At 25.0% G+C, this 18,676-nt stretch overlaps 1 protein-coding gene and 1 pseudogene across 1 annotated transcript; both read right to left on the reverse strand.

Annotated features, from left to right (window-relative positions):
• Positions 1-1,659: 1,659 nt before the first annotated feature.
• Positions 1,660-2,937, reverse strand: LOC110620115 (tropinone reductase-like 1). The gene is made up of 2 exons (XM_021763699.2): positions 2,776-2,937; positions 1,660-2,621 (listed from the first exon to the last, which is right to left on the reverse strand). The coding sequence occupies exons 1-2, from the start codon at positions 2,823-2,825 to the stop codon at positions 1,757-1,759; spliced, it is 915 nt and encodes a 304-aa protein (XP_021619391.1). The 5' UTR covers positions 2,826-2,937; the 3' UTR covers positions 1,660-1,756.
• A 7,657-nt stretch (positions 2,938-10,594) lies between these two features.
• LOC110620908 lies at positions 10,595-11,324 on the reverse strand (annotated as a pseudogene).
• Positions 11,325-18,676: the final 7,352 nt, after the last annotated feature.

Below are 18,676 nucleotides of genomic sequence, written 5' to 3' on the forward strand. Positions count from 1 at the left end.
TTTGACCAAATGGAAGAAGGTATAGAATAACTCGAGGGAAGGGGCAAAACTCTAGCACAAGCAAATAGATTCAAAACAACACATAAACAAGATGGAGTTAGGAGATAACATTGGAGGGGTCACTTTAAAGTGACTGAAGACCTTGATGAAAAAAGGGGTAAACAGAAAGGTAATGCCAAACTCGTGTTGTTTTACAAAAAAGACCAAATTACGCTTTTGTTGAGCATCTAGCCTACAAGCGGTGGGTTAAGGAGAACTATTCATTCATTAAGCAAGAAAGCCCTAATTTTGAAGATTGTGGTATCAGCAGAGTCGCGGAAAAAATAGTGAGAGAAAGAAGAAGTGACAGAAGACACCAAACCAATCACCTCAGGAATCCTAGTAGAAGTCATAAGAGGAGCAAGATGTACCTCAGATTGGGAAATCAGGGATTACAGAGAAGAGAAAAGGCAATACAACAAAAGTAGCATAAGAGAAAAGGCAATACAACAAAAGGCAAAGAAGAGACATTTTGACAAAACTCTCCTAGAGCCGCGTGATAATAATTGGGATCTCGAAATTTACCACTCATAAATAATGAAATAATTAATGAGTAGGTAAAAGTACATTTGATGACGGTTGGGCTCCAAATGCCCGAGCCTTAGCAAAGCCTATGCTAGAAAGACTAGGTCTAAGTTCAATTAGAGCCTAATGCGTGGGTCTAAGCCTCGTATAGGATTAGGGCTAGTTTGGACAAATCGGGTTGGACATGGATCTGTCTTTAGGATTCTTTTCCGAATACCCATTACTCCTCATGGTTAAATAAACTATGTAACGCCCAGGATCGTGTTTAGGTGGCACAGAGAGAATTAAATAGTCGTCTGACGAAAAAGAAAAGAATATTGGACGTCCGTACGTACTATCAACTTGATTATGGCAGAAGAATATGAGTACGAGACGATGATTATATATTACTAAAGAATAATAAAAAAAAAGAATAAAAGAATATGTGAGGAATTTAGAAATCAAGCTCGTAAAAGTATACTCTAAGCTCAAATCTATTTTTGGATCTCAGGCAGCAGAAATAATAAATTAATTTTTAAAAAAATTGCATGATGTTTTATAAATATAAACTTTTTTATTTACCTCAAGTTATATATATATATATATATTTCGACAAACAGTTAGATGGCGTTTTCGTCCCATCCCACTGATGTTAAATTTGGGGCTAAGCCCACCTGCCAGCCTGGAGGACCGTTGTCGTTGTACTTCGGGCACTCGAGATATTGCATATAAATGTTTGAAAAGAAGTCCAAATGTTTAAATAGATTCTCATCAAATAAAATATTTTTTTAAAGAGTTATTGTAATTTTATTTTTTTAATTTTTATCTTAATTCAAATATTAAATTTTTAATATTTTAAATTAAAAATAATATTATATTATATAACTTAATTTAACAAAAATATTGAATTAGTCATTTAGTCCTTAACCAAAATATAGAATTCAACCGTACTTATTTTTATAATTATTTCAACAATTTTTTTTTAAAATAGATATTTGAAATATGAAAATAAAATATTACATCTCTCAAATTTACTTAAATTAGGAGAGTTTATTTTAACAAACTTTTATCATTTTTATTTAATTGTTTTTGACAGAATAGAAAACAGGCAGAAAATTGCATTAAGAATTAGAAAATTAAAGCTTATTGAATCTCCAGCAAAGCAACAGAAACATTTTTGAACAGTTGAATTTAAAAAAAAAAAAATTACATATCACAAATTGGATCGGAGCATAACTTTCGGTTCACTTTCAGTTTCAGTTTCAGTTTCAGTTTCAATTTCAGTTTCTTCTTCGGGGTTGAAAAACTTCATCATGGTAGGATTCACAGAACTGAACCCTCCATCAACCAAAAGATTAAGTCCACTCACATAATTAGCTTCATCACTGGCCAGATACAGCGCAGCCTTCGCCACTCCATCTGCCCTGAGAATCTGCCCTTTGAGATTCCCAATTTCACTCAGTGCTTGCTCTGCAACAGCTAGTTCATCTTCTCCCAAAACTGTTCCTCCAATGGCGGTCACCACTCCAAAAGGTGAAACACAGTTCACTCTTATCCCATGTTTCCCTAATTCAGCAGCCAGATTCTTCACCAGCCCCCATATCCCATGTTTTGTTACGGCATAAGCATGAGTTGAAAGCCCTCCAATTGCTGTACAAGCACTTGATGTGAACAATATGCAGCCATGGCGCTGAGGAACCATCACTCTCGCTGCATGTTTAGCTCCGAGGAAAGCACCGACCAAGTTGACGCTGATTAGCCGATCCAGCTCTGGTTTTGTTGTGTCCAAAATGCTCCCAAAAGGGCGATCTATGATTCCGGCGTTGTTGAACATTACATCGAGCTTACCATATTTGGCGACAGTGGTGTCCACAAGCTTGCTGATTTCATCTTCGTTTCTAACATCGCAGTGGAAGTAGAAAACGTTTTTACCACCAAGCTTATTGACGATGTCTCGGCCTAGGTTGTCTTGGATGTCTGCAATCACAACCTTGGCTCCATTTTCATGAAAAAGTTGAACTGTAGTTGCTCCGATGCCGCTTGCTCCACCGGTTATAATTGCCACTTTCCCTGCTAACCTGAAATTGGGACGCCAAAACAAAAAGTGAAACAAGTAGAGAAAAAGTTTCACCACCAGTGAATCCTTGTAATTATTACTCATACGGATACAACTTTATCAAAACTCTGTGATAAAAGAACAAACAAGAGAATGGAAAAAAACATTTTGGTTACCTTTGATAAGGATAGGGGGCTACTTGGGATTTCACATTCATCTTTTCCATGAAAATATATCAGAAATTTCTAAGAAGCAAAGAGAAATTGGAGGTTTCGCCTCCTCCTTTTGTGCTTCCTTCTTAGTCTTGTGTTCTGGGATTTATAGAAGAGCAGAAGTAAAAGAAGTTAATGTAGGTAGTTGATATGCAAAATTCTTACCTGTATCTATAAATATTCAACTAATTGTAAGCCGTCAGTATAACGAGTCTTACCATGATTTTAACATGTAGACATGAAATGTTTTAATTGATTGAATATGTACAGATGTGAAATTTTTTTTTTTTTTATCTTCTCTCTCCTCCCTCTCCCTTTCTAGTTTTCTATATTAGTAAACTTGTCAAACTATGAAGCCAAGCAGGATACTGTTAAAGGGTAGTTAGTTAGATTTACTGAACTGTCCATTTGACGATTTTTTTTTCTCAATTTAAGTGTCTATTTATAAGAATATAAAAAAATATTAATGTAATTTTATCAATTTTTATTTTAAAATACGCATATATTAAAATAATATTTATAATATTGTGTTGTTAATAAATAACAGTAATTTTTAGACTATAATATTAATATAAAAATTATATCATAATATATTAATAAATTGATATTTAAATTTTAAAATAAAAATAAATAAACTTATAAAATATTTTTTAATTAATAATTATATTTTATTTATTACATAAATATTTTTTTCGACATTTACTTAAATTGAATTATAAATTTTAAAATAAAAATAAATAAAATCACATACTATTTTTTTATAAAATTAAAATATTTTTATAAAAATAATTTTAAATGTCAATACAATTAATAAATTGTATAATTTTCAACCTTTCATATACGGATATCTTAGAAAATATTAGCCCAATTAATTTATTCTAATCATTACTTAATTCTAATAAATTTAGTAAAAGGGACACTTATTAAAAAATAGAGGGTGTAATTAGTTAGATGTGTATCATGAGTAATTTAAGCTCTGTTTCTTTCAAAAAATTATTTTCTAATATTTTTAGATATTCAAAAAATTTAGTTGATTAAAAATATTTTTTATCAAATAAAAAATTAAATCACTTTTAAAAAAAGTCAATTTTTGAAGAAAAAAATTATTTTTCATATTTTAAAATCTTATTAAAATTTATATATATAAATTTGTGTATATATTATATTTTTTAAATTAAAATTTAATAATAAAAAATTATTTTTTAAAAAATATTGTTTAAATATAAATTATTTTTACAAATAAACGAGGTTTAGTGTACTTATATAAAAATGTTAGCCTCGTTTGTCAACGAGAATTGCATTTTCTCTAAGTTCATGCACTTCTTGTGACACAAATTATCAATATTATTGTTACAGGCAACATTAAATTTCACTATGGTAAACAGATCAGAACGGTGATATAGAGTTTTAATTCTTCCAATCTCGAACTAAATCTCTTTATTTTAACTAGAAGTAATTAGAATCAAAATTAATTTATTTTTTTAATAAAAAAAAATTATTTATATGAAAAATATAAAATTTTATACTATTTTATAATTAAATTTAAAATTTTAAAATATAAACAAAGCTTAATTTTTTAAAAAGACTTTAAATAAGTTAAAATGATCATGGCTAAGAACTTATTTAGCCTTCAAAATTTAATAATAATAATTTTATATAAAGAAAACCTTTATCTAACTAAAATAAAGGAAATCTTTATTGTATATATATAATAATGTTTTACTAAGATAAAATATTACAATTTTCAACAAAACCAAATTTATTTCCTTAAATTTCTAGATAAGCTCGGGTGGACTGATCATGAAATAAATTTTTAATAAATACAATATTCATTTTTTATTAATAAATTAATATAGAGAGAATTGTAGAAATAGGAGATTTAGCCAAATTAAGAGTTATTTTATTATAATTTAATATAATTAATTGTTTTTTAATTATAAAAACTTCAAATGATAAATAAAAGTGGACGGAAAAAATAAAATTTTTAATATGTGAAAAAAGAAGGTTGAAATTATAAGCATAAAGGAAGATGACATTAAAGTTTTTTTCCCTCTATTATCCCATAGAACTGAAAAATACAAATGGAATTAAATAGAAGAAAAAAAAAATCAATTTGGTTATTTCGAATTTGAATATGGATTGTGTATGGTTTAATTTGATTATTTTAGTTAAATTAATTTTTATTAAAATAAATTTTTTATAAATAATTCATAAAAGTTAATTTTTGAAATAAGTTTAAATCTGCTGATATTTTTATAAATTCCACGTAACCATGAAAAAAAAATCATATTTAATCATGTTCTATGATCAATAACTCATTTGCACACTAAATATATGGGTATTGTATCATTACCCAATAGCATTTAATGTGGGTGCCAACAAGGCTGGTGATAGTTGGAGAATAAAGGAGCGAAAATGACTTGCTTTATCCTATTTGACCCGAACAATTTGATCCGATTTGCTACTATTATTTGTAATTTAATTATATAATTTTAAAATAAACACAGATTAAGAAAAATTTCAACAACTTAAGTAATTTTTAAAAAAAAAAAAAAAAAAAAAAAACTCTGATTTCGACTGGACAAGTTTCCGAATCTTGACAAAATCCAATACAATTAATACCATGAGGCCGCTAGATCTACATTTATTAAATCCAAATTATGACTATATAAAGAATTTTTAAAAAAATGCTTAATATTATATGATGTCACTAATAATTTGTACTCTCATTTGCTAATTTTAATTGATTTTCAATACAATGTGACTAAATTGATTAAAATGAATTTAAATGTATAATTTCTTCAATTGGATTAATAATTCAATGATTAAAAGTTTAAAACTAAATATTAAATATTAAACTTTAAAAGAATTTTATTGAAACACATTGTTTCTGCTTTTCTAAATGAAATTTAAATTTCCTTTGTGTAAAGTTATCAATGAATTTTCTTTTATTTTAGAAGACAAATGTATTTTTAAATTAATAGCTGAGAGCACTAATTTAAAATTGTTAAAAAAAGTAAATAATTAATAAGAAATAAAATAATAATTAATATAATAAATTTTTTTAATTAGTAGAATAAAGAGTGTAAAATATTTTTTTTTGAAATGGGTTAAAATAATTATTTAAAAAATAGTGATTACAACTGCCAACTCAAATAATAAATGCACAAGTATTTTTCAAATATGTTGAGAAATTATTCATATAAAATAAATAAATATTAATTATAATTATAATAAATACTCATAATAAATTTCTATAATAAATAGATTCTACACACATATATATATTTCTGCTGTTGACTCTTCTTCTATGAGAATCTAACATCTTCTTTGGGGACGACGTTAACAACTAGCAGTTTCTGTCATGTCTATTATTTAATAAGACATAAATTTATTTTATAATTAATAATTATTATTTTTATCCAATTAATTATTTTTTATTTTTTTAAAAAAATTATTATTTAATTTCTAAAAATTAATATTATTATTAATAAATCAATTTTAATATTTTTAAAAATTTATTAAAATATTTTTTAATCCATCAACAAAATAATTATTTCATCTATTTCGCTATTTAGAAATATAATAAAAGATCAAATTATCTTATTTTTATCTTATTTTTCATTTTTTTTTCTAGACGATGTCTTCTCTTTTTTTTTTAAATATTTTTTTTAAGAGAAAAAATTATTTCGTTGATAAAAAAAACATATTAATAAATTTGAAAAAGATAAAAATATTTTAATAAATTTTTAAAAATATAAAAACCGACTTATTAATAATAATAATATTTAGAGACTAAATAAAAAATTTTATTTGAAAATAAAATAAAATTTTAAAAATTTATCTCATTTTTTATTAAATTTCTCATATTTCTCATTAAATTTATCATATTTTTTATTTAATTTTAATAGAAAAAAAGATAAAATAATTATTTTATTGGTAAATAAAAAAAATAAAAAAATTTTAATAAATTTCTGAAAATATAAAAATTAATTTATTAATAATGATAATATTTAAAAATTAAATAGTAAATTTTCTGTTAAATATCATTATTATTGTCATACTAATTTAATTTTTATAAAGTAATAGTTATTTAACACTTTACATACTATTAATTGAACAGTATAATTAATTAAATATAAAAAATAATATTAATATAATAAATAATAGGGTGTTAATTAACAAAATTAATTATTATAAGATATTAGATTTATTTATTTTATATACATATAATTTTATATATTATTATATACATATAATTTTATTTTGTTTTCCGGTGTATTTGTGCTTTTCAGATTAGTAATATTATTTTTATAATATTAGATTAATTAATATTACTAAAATATTTAAATAATATTTGAATATAGTACATTTCTTTAATATATTATTAAGAGCATATAATATTTTTTATTTTTAAATGAAAAAACAATCATATAATTTAACTAAAACTCATGGTATTATATATATATATATATATTTATCTTAATATTTCTATTATATTGATTCCTATTATTTTTTATTATGAAATCTACATAAAAAAATACGAGAGACAAAAAGTTTAATTTATATGTAAAAAAGCAAAAAGATAGGTTAGTTTTTTTTCCCTATATATTCCAAATTATAAATTCATTTTTTCAATATAATGATTTATTTATTATATTTTTAATACACTTTTATTTAATATTTAATAGAATATATAATATAAGTGAATCACATTATTATACTATAAAATATTCGGTAAATTATCATTGCAAAATAGATTCACTGATAAAATTTTAGTAAATAAAAAATACGGTCTACTCTATCCAGATATCATAATATCTTGTTTATTATTAAAATTCACTCTTTTCTCAATAAAATGAGTTTTAATATGAAATTAGTGTTAACAAATATGGTTTAACTTATTCATTACACTTACTTATTAATCGGCGATATTCTTTATTAAATAAAAATCACATCATTGTTGGATAATTAAAAAATATTATATTTATCTCAACTTTTTTATCGTATAAAAGGAAAAAAATTACAAACACTACTCAAATTTTAAATCATGAAGTATATTCTCTTTAATTTTTAATATATTGATTTAATTGTCAGAGATGATTATGAATATCCACCGCTACGTAACTTTCTTGTATATCTGCGCAATCAAAGCATATTTTGATTTTGAATATATCATTAATTTGATCAACGCAATATAAGATATATTATAAAAAGACAATTTAACTTTATTATTTTAACTATATTAGTAATATTTTTAATTTATTTAAAAAAATAGTCGATTTATTTTTATGGCCGGGAGAGATTAATGAATTTAAAGAACTACTTATTGCTTTATTTTAAACTTTTAAAGCATTAAATAGCTATTTGTGAAAGGGCAACTCTCCAGCTAAAAGCCAAGATAGAGAAATTGAGCAATGAATGGCAGGAATTTAAGAGTGGGATCCAAATTTATGGCTGACAACAATCCAAGTAGTTAGGAGTTAGGGTAAAGGTCTTCAATTGAGAGAGATACAATAAATCGTCGATTGTTTCTAGCATTTTTTTTTTATAAATTATACATTTAAAAAAGAAAAATTAATAATCAGCAGTTGGCATTAATTTCTTGCTTTAATGAAGTTTTGTTGTCAGGATAGACTACACTTATGATGCGAAATTATTTTAGAAACTACCCAGGATATTAGACATTAATAAGACCAAGTCTACTATATACTTCATATGAAAAATGAATTTAATAATAGTTAATTCCATGGAAATTCACATCTTGTCTCGTATACAAAGATTGAATCTTTAGTCAGATTATGAACATGTTGATTAGTTAAGCTACGAAAGCAGTATGGGAAATGTAAACTTTAAAGTCCATTACTCACTGGAAGAAGTTACACATATTTAACAAAAAAATAAACTCAAATGTCATATGCGGTGTCAAATTTTGCGGGTATGCTTAGTTTTACAAGCGAGAAACAAACTACTTGAGTTTCAACTCTTGTTGCTTTCTGCGTGGAAACTGGAAACCATATGAATCTGTATACGATTGACCTTGTACAATTTTCTTTTAACAAGCAAATGACAGCCATGATGATGATGAACTTCCATTCATGTATTTTCCTTTATAAATCATATAATCTATTTATTATGTTGTATATAAATTATTTTACAAAATATTTTGGTATATAAATAAATAAAAATCAAAATCTATGTTTAATTGGTTAGAAAATTTTTCCCTATCAAACGAGGGTTCTACGTCATTCAATCTCAATCACACAATTCTTCAATACCTATCAAATTAACTCATCATCTAGATGTTTAGCTAGATATCAATATACAAATATATTCGCTCTATCTCATGGGAGATTTTTGAAAGATCTGTTTCTGGTACATTTCCAATTGCTGGATTATGTCACACCTGTTACCAGCATTCCCTTCACATCATCTGCTAACATTTCCTTAGGAACATTTGCCAACATTCTCAACTCTTCAACACATGTCCTCTCCATATTCATCCATTGACTTGGAATAATGCCTTGCCCCACAGATCCACCTATTAGGTATTATCAAAATATTTATTATTATTAATAAAATTGATATTAAATAAATATTTGTTAGAAGTAGTCTACATCTTAATAAATTAATTCGATACAAATAAAATAACAGCAGTAATTATGTCAAAACAATGTTTGCATTTATCAACTATCAATTATAAATTCCCTACTCTTTCTCCTACACAACTTGGCCTCTTTTTTCATTCGTTGTTAGGTTGGCTTTGTGTGTGGGAATGCCTCAACCAACCAGATTTTTCAGATTATAGGTCTGGTTGTTTTTTAGTATTAGATTCTAACTTAATAAAAGTTCAATTTATTTATTGTTGAAACTTAATTTTTAAATTTATTTAATAAAAGCTAGATATGAAAGGATTAAAATATAATTAAAAAAATTATTAAATAATTTGAATTAAAATTTTTTTTTTCTAAATGGTAAATGAATCTAAGAATAATTTTACTAGACTTTTATAATTCGATTTATTAAAAATCAAGAGTTTATTTATTTATAGATTTGCGATTGAATTATATATATATTTCATCGATTAAAATCATTTAATTATAAGAATAATAGTATTAAAAGTAAGGAGAGCTCGGAAAACTTTGGTAAAAAAACAGGATCAAAATCCAACCAAAACAACAAAACAAAACTTGTAACAAACACTGGAACACAGTCCCACAAACTAGGAGCATAATCAACAACATAATAATATCCAGGGCAATGAAATCTTCATTCTTGAAAGATCTTAATTATTTGGCTAAAGTTCAGGATTTCTTCTTGCTTATCACGAATTCCATGTAAATAGTCTGTCTTCACTGGAATTGGAAGGTTTCAATTCCGTATTGTAGCCACAATTACCTTGATTGGAGCTTGTCCAGTCAAGAAATATGACCCCAATTATAGCTCTAGCAATGAGGCTACATAAGAACCTGTTGAAAAAACTAGGCAAATGGACTGCTTCTTTAGGATCATTTTCATTGAATTGGTCAGCTCCTAAGCTACCATTTGCAGCTTCACACTGTTTTTTCTTATCTGGTGCAACACCTTTGCATGATGGCCTCAGTCCAACAAAATCTCAGTAAATAAAAATGATGGCATGATGAAGATAGAGAGCAGGAACAAACAAAAGAAACCAAATTCACATGAAGTTTTATAAATCTAGATTGGGTTTCAAGGGGAGACCCGCCGGCTTTGAGTTAGTTAAATGTCGCATGGTCAATTTTTCTGACAATTATTAATAAAATTTTGCTCATTAAAGTGAAAATGATGATTTATATGAAAAAAAAAAAAAGACTTGCCAAAGTTTGCTGGGACAATGTAAGTGTGAAACGAAAAACAAAAAGAAACTAGAAGTTTATTTGGGATCTCAACCATATATAAAAGCGTCTGTAATTGGAGTTATCCCTGTAACCAAACCATAAGGTGAAACACAGTTCACTCTTATACTGTATTGGCCGAGCTCTGATGCTAAGTTCCTCGCCAGACCCCAAATTCCACACTTGGCAGCTGCGTAAGAATGAGTAGAAAGTCCACCAAGTGCTGTGCATGCACTAGCAGTAAACAGTATGCAGCCATTTCGCGGTGGAACCATGACTCTAGCTGCATGCTTGGCTCCAAAAAAAGCACCCCCCAAGTTAACTTTAAGCATCCAATCTAGGTCTGATTTTTTGGTGTCTAAAATACTTCCCAGTGAACGATCCATGACTCCTGCATTATTGTACATAATGTCTAGCTTCCCATGTTTTGCTATGGTGCTGTCGATGAGATTGATCACTTCATCTTCTTCTAATACATCACAGTGGACGTAGGTGACGTGTTCTCCAAGCCTGTCTGCTATAGCTTGCCCTTGTTTATATATCTTTGATATCTACAAGGACGAGTTTGGCTCCATGTTCATTGAAAAGCTGCACCGTGGCTGCTCCGATTCCACTAGCACCACCAGTGATAATTGCCACCTTGCCTTTTAATCTGAAAATAGATCACCATATCTATATATAAACTCCCATGAAAAAATTTGAAATAATCTCATTAATAGTATTAGGTCGATTCTCTAAACCGCGAAGTCTCGAGTTTGAATTGTTCACAAGTATTAAAAAACCATCATCACTAACAGATTACGCAATCATTAATGGGTAATTAGTTACTTTTATGAGGCACAGCCTCAGGAGCCTCACCCATCTTATCGTTGTGACGCTGATTCTATACAAGGTAAAGGAATAAAACTGAGAACTTTTTTTCAAATCATGAACAAAACCAAAAATAAAAATAAAAAATTATATTTTTTCAAAAATATTTTCAGAATCAAAATATTTTAAATTTTTACTATAAGGTTGGACAATAAAACTGTCGAGCAATACATGTTAAATATCAAATATATGCCAACTTAAAAAAAAAAAAATTAGACCATATTCATTACTTTTTAAAAAAATTTTGACACTCATTTAAAATTGTGTTCACTTGATCTAAACGAATTTGACTAAAATTAGCTTTATAATATTTTGTGAATATGAATAACTTAATTATCAGACAATATTTATTCAAAAGGCTCACAAGATATTATTTATAAAAAAATTAAAAATAATTTTTTTTAAGAATATATAAAAATAATTAATAATTAAAATTATTATTAAAAATTGATAAATATTTTATTTTAAGATTATTTTTACTTTTAAATGAATATAAATATGAAAAAAAAATTTAAATAAATAATTATTTAAAAAAAATTACATAAAATTGTTATAATTAAATTGTGAGTTAAAAAAAATTAGAATTTTAATGATAGTAGAACATCGTATTCATGAGAATTTTAAAAGGTAAATCTATTGAAAAATATAAAAAAAATGTATAAAAATTATATATTTTAGATTTTATTTGTTTCATAGAAAATATTTTTAGTTAAATATTTTCTGTATTCTTTTAGCATCCGAAACATTTAAAAAAATTAGTTAACGAATATTTTAACTATTTTAAAAAATTTTTAAGAGAATTTATTCTTTTCATATTTGTATTCATTTAATTTAAAAAATAAATAATTTTAATTATACTATTCTCTTTAAAAAATATATCTAGCTGATTTCTGTAATTTTTTTTAATCAGGAATTAGAAATTGATTGGGGGAGTAAAACTTGAAACTTCTCAGATTTACTCAAATACACTTACCATCAGACTAAATCTGTGAGTACAACTAATTTTTATAATTAAATGATTACGTTCAACATTTTAAATATCAAAATTATGGACTATATTATTCAACACGTGAATTTTCATGATTTTACTAATTCAAAATATCTGAATTTGAAAATATTTTTAAGGTAAACATAATTTTTAATTCTTTTATTTTGTGCATAATTTGGAAAAACAGCTGGAAAACTAGAGGCTTGACTTAGTAGAATTGTGCTTTTCTCGTCAATGGCATTGGAATTTATAGGATTCAGATTGCACCATTTGCAAATATTTTCTTTTAATTAATTTGTTGGCCAATGGTGACAAATGAAAAGGAAAGAATGACATTTTCCTGGACCTGATAAAAAAAAAAAAAAAAAACATTGTCGTTTCACACCGGCCATTGTAGGCTTTTGCCAGGTTGTGCACCGAGTCAAGGTGTGTATACATTACTTAGAATTTAAAGACCTAAGTACTATGTCAAAAAAGTCAGAAAAAAGCATTTTTGAAACTCCCATTTTCATCATTTAACACGAAAGTCCAAGATTTAGCGTAAGAAAGTTGGACAAAACCACGTCGGTTAATGTAATTACGTACCAGCAAGTTTTAACTTCCTTAATTGGTAGCATTTCATCGAATATAAAAGAAAAAAAGTTTGCATAAGATAGATTTACAAGAAAACTATGTTAACCAGAAGATCAGCAAATTGAATATTTCTTTATAAATCTTTTGCTTGAGCAAGATAATTTAGCATCCCTGACTTACAACATCTGAAAAAAAGAGTAATTTTGTCGTCGTTTCATGCTTCTCATAAGGGTCCGTAATATTTTTTTTATTATAATACTTATTTAAATAGAATATTTTCAAACAACTAAAAAAGCTCTATACCAAACAAGAGTGTTGGAGATGTAGAGGAAATATACTGATAATTTGATTCTTGGTCACAGTAGCAGTAGATAGGAGGATTGAAATAGGCAACATTAGGGTGAGCGTATTCGGTTCAAACTGAAAAAATCGATCGAACTGAATCGATTTAAAATTTTAGTTCGGTTTTTTATACATTTCGATTCGATTTAGTTTTTAATTTCAGAAATTTCTGTTATTTTAGTTCGGTTCGGTTTTAATCAGAAAAAAACCGAAAAAACCGAACCGAACCGATTAGTGATAATAATATGTTTTTTCAATAATATAGAGAAATTAAATCATATTAAGATTAAAATATTTTAATTAAATTTTAAAATATTAAAAATAAAGGGTAAAAAATAAAAAAATTATTAAAAATCGAAACCGATCAAACCGAACCGAATCGAACCGAATCAGATCGGTTCGGTTCGATTCGGTTTCTGACCAAAATCGATTCGGTTCGGTTTTTATAAATACTAAAATTTCGGTTTTCGGTTTAATTGGTTCGGTTCGATTCAAAACCGAACCGACCAAATGCTCACCCCTGCTCATGTGGACCTGATTTGGGCAAAAGTAATAAGCCCAAACATTTGAGGTGGACCAAATATAAGCTTAGGCAATAAAATCCGAGCCCCCGTCCATGTATGTAAACGAGTCTACCTTTTTAAATCAAGAGTTGAAAGTTTGTTTCCCACGACATAGAGTAGAGTATGATTTTTTTTTTAATAAAATTTTTATAAAATAAAATCTTTTATGACTTTTAAATTTTTAAAATAAACAGAAGTTTAAGAGATAGTATCACTTAGTGCTGTTTAGTCAAATAAAAATTTGAGTATTTTTAAAATTTCAACCGAATTGATTTTGATTAAAAATCAAATCGAATCGAATCGATCTAATTCGGTTTAATTCAATTCGGTTTGATCGGTTTTGATTTTTAATAAATTTTTTATTTTTTACACTTTATTTTTAATATTTTTAAATTTAATTAAAATATTTTAATTTTAATATGATCTAATCTCTTTATATTATTGAAAATAATATATTATTACCACTAATCGATTCGCTTTAATTTTTTTTTATCAAAATCGAATCAAATCAAAATAAATAAAATTTTTAAAATTAAAAACTGAATCGAATCGAATTAAAATAAATAAAAAATCGAATCAAATTTTTAAATAAATTTAGTTTGATCAGTTTTTTCGATTTGAACTGAATATTGCTCGCTTTATATACTAAGACATTGGTTAGAATACATCCAAATTTTGGATTTTACTCTGAACTCCACACTTTTATCCATTACCTTCTCATATATATAAAAAAAGAAAATAGACACTAATGGGATATACATAAAAATCATTTTAACTTAAAAACTTGGCTAATACTTGAATACTTAATTCATTTTAATTCAATTTAATTTATTTTAAAAATCCTTAAATTCATTCAAAACTCACTTCAAAGTAAATTCTCTGCTCTAATCTCCACTAAAAAAAAATATTTCATTGAAAATAAACGAGGCTAAAATTTAAAAGCTTGAAAATAAACGAGGCTAAAATAAACGAGGCTAAAGAAGTTTTCAATTTTTTAAAACAATTCATTTAAAAGATTAAATAAATTTTTATCACATTGTTTTTACCTTTAAAAATAAAATTTTATAAATTAATTTTTCTATACTGCAGAATTTAAATTAAAAACTACTATAATTTTAATAATACTCTTTATTAAAATATAAATATATACCTTCGCACCCATTAACCACTGATATAAAAGTTCGAAAAATCAGTCTACGAAATAGGCTCTCAAAGGAATCTCAATTCAAAACCTATACTAACAATAAGAATACATGTCAACTCATCTTTCAACATCAATTTTTTTAAAAAAATTAATATATATTTTGAATTTAAATCATTAAATTTATCTCAAAATTACAATAACTTTAATAAAGTTTTTGGTGGTATAAAAGTTCACACCGCAACCATCTAAGAAATTTCGAATCAACATAAACTAAAAAGTCAAATTTGTTACATTTTAAATAAAAAATTGAATTTTTTTTTTTAATTGTTGGTGGTGGAAGGCTCAAAGTCAAGATGAAAGGAAATGCATTAAATTGGATAGGTACGGGTACCCGCTTGATGACTTGCCGGGTATGAGTAAATTCCCGGCCCTTGACAGGCAATTGCAACACGATACGTGTGAGTATTATATATATATATATATTTTTTTAAAATTTATCTTAAATTTGTTTGAAATTCAAATATAATCGAAATTTATATATTTTAATTAACTATCTTGCACAAAATATATCACATACAAAAATATCATATTATAAATTAAATATTAAATTGAAATTGGCTAATCAAAAAAATTTTAAAAAAGAAAAAAAGTAGGATCGAAGCTTAAATTAGAAAAGTAATAATTTTAAAAATAATTTCAGTATTAATATATAATTAAATTGGTCAATCAAAATATATTTTTGAATATTTTGAGTGATTAAAGACTTGTGTTTTTTTTGTTATCATATTAAAATAGCATTTAAAATTTATATAAAGCATATTACAGAATACTGAGAGGATGAGAGATTTCAACTTGAAATGGTCAAAATTAAATATGATACTTTTAGTCACCAAATTACGAAACAGCCGGCAAGACTTTTGCATCCGAACAGCAAACAAGTGCCAAAACTGGGAACAGAAATGCTGTTATTGGATGTTAGTTGGAGGATTTGCAGAGTCAAACTCCTCTTCAGTCTGCTGCAGATTATTGGCTTCTATACTTACTTTCCTTCAAAATAGAAATGTGTGTCCTTTATTTAAATTTCTTTTAAAAATAATTCAAAAACACATTAATACATTCATATATTTTAAAATCTTTTATAAATTAGCCTTTCTTTACGGAAATAAGGAATAATTGTAATTTTAAAATCTTCCAAACTAACTAATTCTAATTTTAGAATTATATAGTATATAATATTAGTTTTAAAATTATAATATTGGATTGAGCGAATCTCTTTTTCGTCACCTAAAAATTTTGAATTCAAATTTTGAATATAAATCACCTTTTAAAATTTAAGAAAGAGTGATTCCTAATTTTAGATTAATCAAAATAGTAAATTTTAAATATCGAATAATTTATAAAAAAAATAATTATATATTATCATTATAAATAATAATTAAATTTACTATTTATTTAAAAGTAAATTTCACTAACTTAATGAATTAAATGATAATCTTTCCTTGCCGATAAAAAACATATTTAGTAATTTTCTAAATATATCTTAATTGGTTTACATGAATTTAATATATATATATGTTAATATTGAATTAATATTAATTTACATCGATCAAGTGTTCATATACACTTTTAAATTTTAAAAATATTTTATATTCATAATTTAAATTTAAGACTATTGATTAATAAAAAAAAAATTATATTATCCCATTCCTCCGATTAATTGTTGATTAATTTTTAAAGTAATAATGAAAAAGAAAGCATAAAGTATATTGCATTATGTAATATTAAATATAATAATTTTTATAAATCACATCAGAAAACGGTTGGAGTTGATGCAGAAGAAGGAGTCTGCTTTTATTTCCCACTGACAAAGATTAGAAATCCTTCACCAAGACAGAACATTACAACAGTTCAAGAGATAATGGTACTGTGTCAGATCTTTGAGAGTCAAATCAATTATCAATATATAGAGTTGATGATTAATATTGTTGAACCACAATATTTATACTCTATCCAACCGTGAAGGTGGCTTTAATGTGATATCTTATTAAAAATAATTCATTAAATAATTATTTCTTATGTGTTAAAATTTTTTAAAAAATATTATTTAATTTTATAATATGAAAAAATTTACTAAAATTTTTTAGTTAATTTTTTAATTTTTATATTAATTTTAATTGTTAAATATTGTAAAAAAATTTAAAATATTTTTAATATGAAAAAACTAATTAATAGATTTTTAAAAAAATTTAAAAAATCAATTAATAAATTCAAAGCTCTCAAAACTACATAATAAAATAATTAATAAATATATTTTTTAAAATTAAAAAATTAATTAGTTAATTTTTTTAAGTAGTAATTTTCTTTAAAATTTATATAAACCCTACCTACAATAAGATACAAAGCATATAATTTCTCCAAATTCAGAACTTGGCATGCTTAATTAATTTTCTACTATATGTTTAAACTTCTTTATGAATTGGAATTTTTCTAAATAATTTTAATAATATATTGTAATTAAATATAATATGCACTTTGCAGTAACTCGAATATTAATGTCAGATAATATTATTGTTAAATAATTAAAAAAAAATCTTTTAACATATATTTAATAGAGATTATTTTTAAGTATGCTAAAATATTTTTGATATATTTTAAGAAGCAGATTCTTAATATTATTGAATTATAAATCAAAGATGCCTTATATCAGTGTTTTTTTAAAAATAAAAATTTAAGATTGAAAGAATAAAATATGAAATCTCTCAAATATATTAAGATATATTTATTATCAAATTAAATCTATAATTAAAACTGTGAATACGTTTATGTCGGTATTATGTAAAACTAAATTAAAAATTAAATTTAAATTTAACTCCTTATTACAAATCCAACTCAATCAAATTTTTATTATATTGAATTTTAAATAACTCATGATTTAGTTCGATTCACTTACTCCGTCCGCAAATAATCCACATTAATTTAGCTTTCCCAGTTGGAAATAACAGTAAACTGCCATAAAGCAAAACAGTAAGTTCAAATCAATATTTTGAAGCTTTCTTTTCTCATATTCTCTTTTCTCTTTACTTTTTTTTTTTTCAAAGGTAAGATATGTCAGGAACGATTTCTATTTGTAATGCAAACTAATTAAAAATTACATTCCAATACTAAAGTGCATGCATATAGTTTGACAAGCCATATATAGAGATTAATATGCAACTAAGAAATGCTAATAATAATTTGGAAATTGAAAAATAAATTACAATTTCAAAAAGAAAATGACTTATAATTTGATACAAATTAAAAATAAAATCTATTCTTTGTAGAATGAAGGATGTACTTTATAGTATGAAATATTGTAACTTTTAATATACTTTATTTTACAATTTTGTAAAATATATCTTATTTTTAATTCCACTCTTAATTACTATATAAACTTTTTAGTGGTAGATAATTAATATGAAGAGGTTACTAAAATTGGAGTAATTATGAGAGATAAAGCGTAATTTAGTCAAACTAAACAGTAATTTATCAT

This window comes from Manihot esculenta, chromosome 8 (genome assembly GCF_001659605.2).
Source record: "Manihot esculenta cultivar AM560-2 chromosome 8, M.esculenta_v8, whole genome shotgun sequence".
NCBI lineage: Eukaryota > Viridiplantae > Streptophyta > Magnoliopsida > Malpighiales > Euphorbiaceae > Manihot > Manihot esculenta.

Bases quoted from the DNA above. Each gene is read 5' to 3' on its own strand.
- LOC110620115 (XM_021763699.2), bottom strand. From the start codon at position 2,825: ATGGAAAAGATGAATGTGAAATCCCAAGTAGCCCCCTATCCTTATCAA. The intron at 2,622-2,775 runs GTAACCAAAATG...TCCCAATTTCAG, and splicing joins GCCCCCTATCCTTATCAAAG to GTTAGCAGGGAAAGTGGCAA.